General features: G+C 45.5%; 1 protein-coding gene across 1 annotated transcript; it reads right to left on the bottom strand.

The window, feature by feature from the left end:
• Positions 1–299: 299 nt before the first annotated feature.
• On the bottom strand, positions 300–2,835 carry LOC147432395 (putative pectinesterase 53). The gene is made up of 4 exons (XM_086491576.1): positions 2,068–2,835; positions 1,539–1,745; positions 1,155–1,390; positions 300–1,062 (listed from the first exon to the last, which is right to left on the bottom strand). Exons 1-4 carry the CDS (start codon positions 2,740–2,742, stop codon positions 912–914), a joined length of 1,269 nt encoding a protein of 422 aa, XP_086347702.1. The 5' UTR covers positions 2,743–2,835; the 3' UTR covers positions 300–911.
• Positions 2,836–3,281: the final 446 nt, after the last annotated feature.

Genomic DNA, 3,281 nt, shown 5'->3' with positions numbered 1-3,281 from the left:
TCTATCTTTTTTAAGAAGATGGGAGGGCTTGGAAACATGATTTTATGCAGCCCCTTTTCACCGAAGCTATGAGAAGGTGAAATTCATATTTGGGAAGGAAAATTCTACATAGAATTGAACATTTATTTTGAAATTTAGCCGGTCTTGAGAGAGAGAGAGAGAGAGAGAGAGAGAGAGAGAGAGAGAGAGCTTGTAACTCAAATTTGAAGACAATATTCAGTACTTGGTGGTGAAAGTCTTTGAAGCCATTTTGGAGAAGGTCAGAATTTGGTATTTAAGCATCTTGAGACTCTGTAAACTAGTAATTTGTCAGAAGAAGATAATATAATAAAAAATTGGAGGTTTTTTTTTTAAAAAAAGGGGAAAAAAAAGCAACAGTCTTAGTCCACTTTCCCCACCAATGAGATGATTGGGCTGGTTGTACATTGCACAACCAAGCTATAGCTATGGTCGACATGCATGGCGCGGTTGAACGTACAATTCGATTTATTACATAGAATGAACAACTCACAGTAACTAATTATATTTTGCTTTGGGGGACTGCTTTAATGTGAGGTTCATGAATTAATGCTGGGCTTCTCATTCATGGGAAGGGAGAGACTAGTGCTTGCTTTTTGGTGAAAAGCAAATAAATTTGTTATGGCCAAGTTGATTAGGTGTGAATAGGATAAGTGCCCAAATGGGCTTGTGTCTTTTTAAGCTTTTGGGAAGATTAATTGGGTATAGTGCTTAGGTTTAGCCTTGGAAAAAATTAAGGTCCTTGAAGAGAATGTGCCTCCATGTGTGTGTCTATTATTTGCTGTTAGCCAATGTTGGGTAGTTAGGAAGAGCCTTAGCTCTAGTTAGCTGACTTGATCATCTGGTAGAGAGAGGTGTGCTTGAGTCCCACATAATTCGAGCTTATCATCTGATCATTGCTTGGAAACCCATTCCTTGCCGTCAATGAAACCCAGGCTGAGGAAAGGGCGCGCTTGCTTGCTCGTGAGCTTGTACGACCATGCAACACGGCCTGTCCGGTCGGCACCTGGGCCGAAACACTTGTATTCACCATAGAATACCTTCCTGCAAACACAAGAAAAGTGCACTCTCTAATGAGCTCAAATACACATGTACAAACTAGGGCCTTGCAATATTGTCTGTTGGGGATGACTTACTTCTGGTTTGCTGGAAGGCCAAAATCATTCCATCCCTGTGGAGTGATAATGTTATCAAAATATGTGTATGCGTATATGACACGGGAGTATGGGCCCCACGCCCTGCCGAGGTAGATGGTTCCGCTTCCTGTCACTACGCTGTAGACGAAGGAGTACCCGGTGTTTTCGGACGGCTCCATTCGCTTATGTGCTGAGATCGAGCCGAAGGGGGTGGCTATGGAGTGCATGTGGCATTTCTGTAGTCAATTGGAAGCACATCATTAAGGTGACCATAGATATGTATGCAAATTCAGATGGGCAATGCATGCAAGGAGTTCAATTCAATTTAACATGTTTGCAAGAAAAAAAGGCTACAGCTATATAATGTACTCTACATGTCCTTACCACAAAGAGGGAGCGGGCGTTGCCGAAGATGAAGTCAATGGAACCCTCAATGTAGCACTTGTAGTAGTAATGGCGGCCTGCCCTGTCGTAGAGGGTATCTTGGGCACCGAAGAAGCTGCACCGATAGAATGCGGCTCTATCTCCTTGGATCCGGAGAGCTACGGCTTGCTTGCCAAATTCACCGCCTTGGGGAGCAGGGGCAGTGTTCTGCATCAAAGAAAGACATGAAAAGAGCTCAAGTGCACTCATGATATTAATAACAGCAATTAATGATTCATAAGGAAAAGAGCAATTAATGACAATGTCAGAGTTGAAGGAAGGATGTATGTTTGCTCATGTATATTATTAATGACAGCATTTAATGATTAATAAGGAAAAGATCAGCATTTAATGATAATGTCAGATTGTCTGTTTGCTTGCTTTGATATGTAATTTTGGTATATGTGTGCATTGTGCAGCTTGCACTAAATATAACTCATAGGAAAATATAATGTCTGGTATATCAATCCATGCATTCCCCCTACTGTACCTTGAAGGCAATATCAAGAGCAATGAAATCATCCGACTCGACGGCAACGGAAGCGCTGCCGTAGGTGCTCAGATTCTTGCCATCTGGGCCTTTAGTGGATGCGGTGTCACCCCATTGAATGTAGGTGAGCGCAGCTCCTTCACCCTTGAGTGTGATGAATGGTTTGGTCTTTGGAATGCGGACCTTCTCTCTGTAGATACCCTTCTTCACAAAGATGACAACACGCTTTTTGTTGCCTTTCGGGATGCGATTGACAGCGGCCTGGACGGTCGAGACATGGCCCGTGCCGTCTTTGGCGACGACGATGATTGGGGGATCGGCAGAGGCCTTCTTGGCAGCAGCATTTGTCAGAGTTAGAGCATTGAGCACCTCATCGAGCTTGCGGCCGGGGCGGCGTGGCTTGCCATAGGAGCGCCCTTTCTTATGCTTGTAGAGGCCCTTCACTTTCTTGCTGAACTGGTTGTCATCGTAGCTAGTGGGTCGGGAGGGCATGTGGTCATCATCATCCGGGTCTTCGTCGGCATAGACTGGAGTTTTCTTCTCGACACGATCGCACCATTGGCGCATGTCTTCGAGGCCATCAAAGGCGCTCGCTGGGGAGGAGGCGATGAGGAGCGCCGCAGAGACGGCGGCAGCGGCGACTGCGAGGAGGTGCAACAAAGCACGGCTCCTCATGCTGGTCAGCTGAATGTAGCTACTGCTTCACAGCTAGATACAGTGAAGGAGTTGATGCGGAGGTTAGTTAGCTGTAGACGTCGACCCTCAACGACGTCTGCAGAGATACTCCATCCTCGAAGCTCTGCCTGCCTCTTATAGTCGACATAGCTCTCGCTCTCCATTCCCTCGACCCAGCTGTTTTTGCGTCAAAGTGCGCAAGATCGTGCCCGCAGCTTCTCTTCCACCTCCTGCATGATTCGCAAGGATATTAGCCTTTTCACGCATCTCACATGCCACATACTCACACATACACACAATCCATCTAACCTGTCCTCCAGGCTCTCTCTCTCTCTCTCTCTCTCTCTCTCTCTCTCACACACACACACACACACACACACACTTCTTTTTTTGTAAATCTATGGGATTAAGCTACAGGTGGGAAACCTGAAGGAGAGGAAAACCCATAGAAAGGATCATATACAAAAGAAAAGAGCACATAAGTGGTCCGTTGTGAAAAAGGCCGGTAAAAGCATTCATAGTAGAGTTGATGCATATTC

The sequence above is a fragment of the Adiantum capillus-veneris genome, chromosome 20 (assembly GCF_014529385.1).
Source record: "Adiantum capillus-veneris isolate H3 chromosome 20, ASM1452938v2, whole genome shotgun sequence".
Classification (NCBI taxonomy): Eukaryota; Viridiplantae; Streptophyta; class Polypodiopsida; order Polypodiales; family Pteridaceae; genus Adiantum; species Adiantum capillus-veneris.
This window is presented reverse-complemented; position numbering and strand designations above follow the sequence as displayed.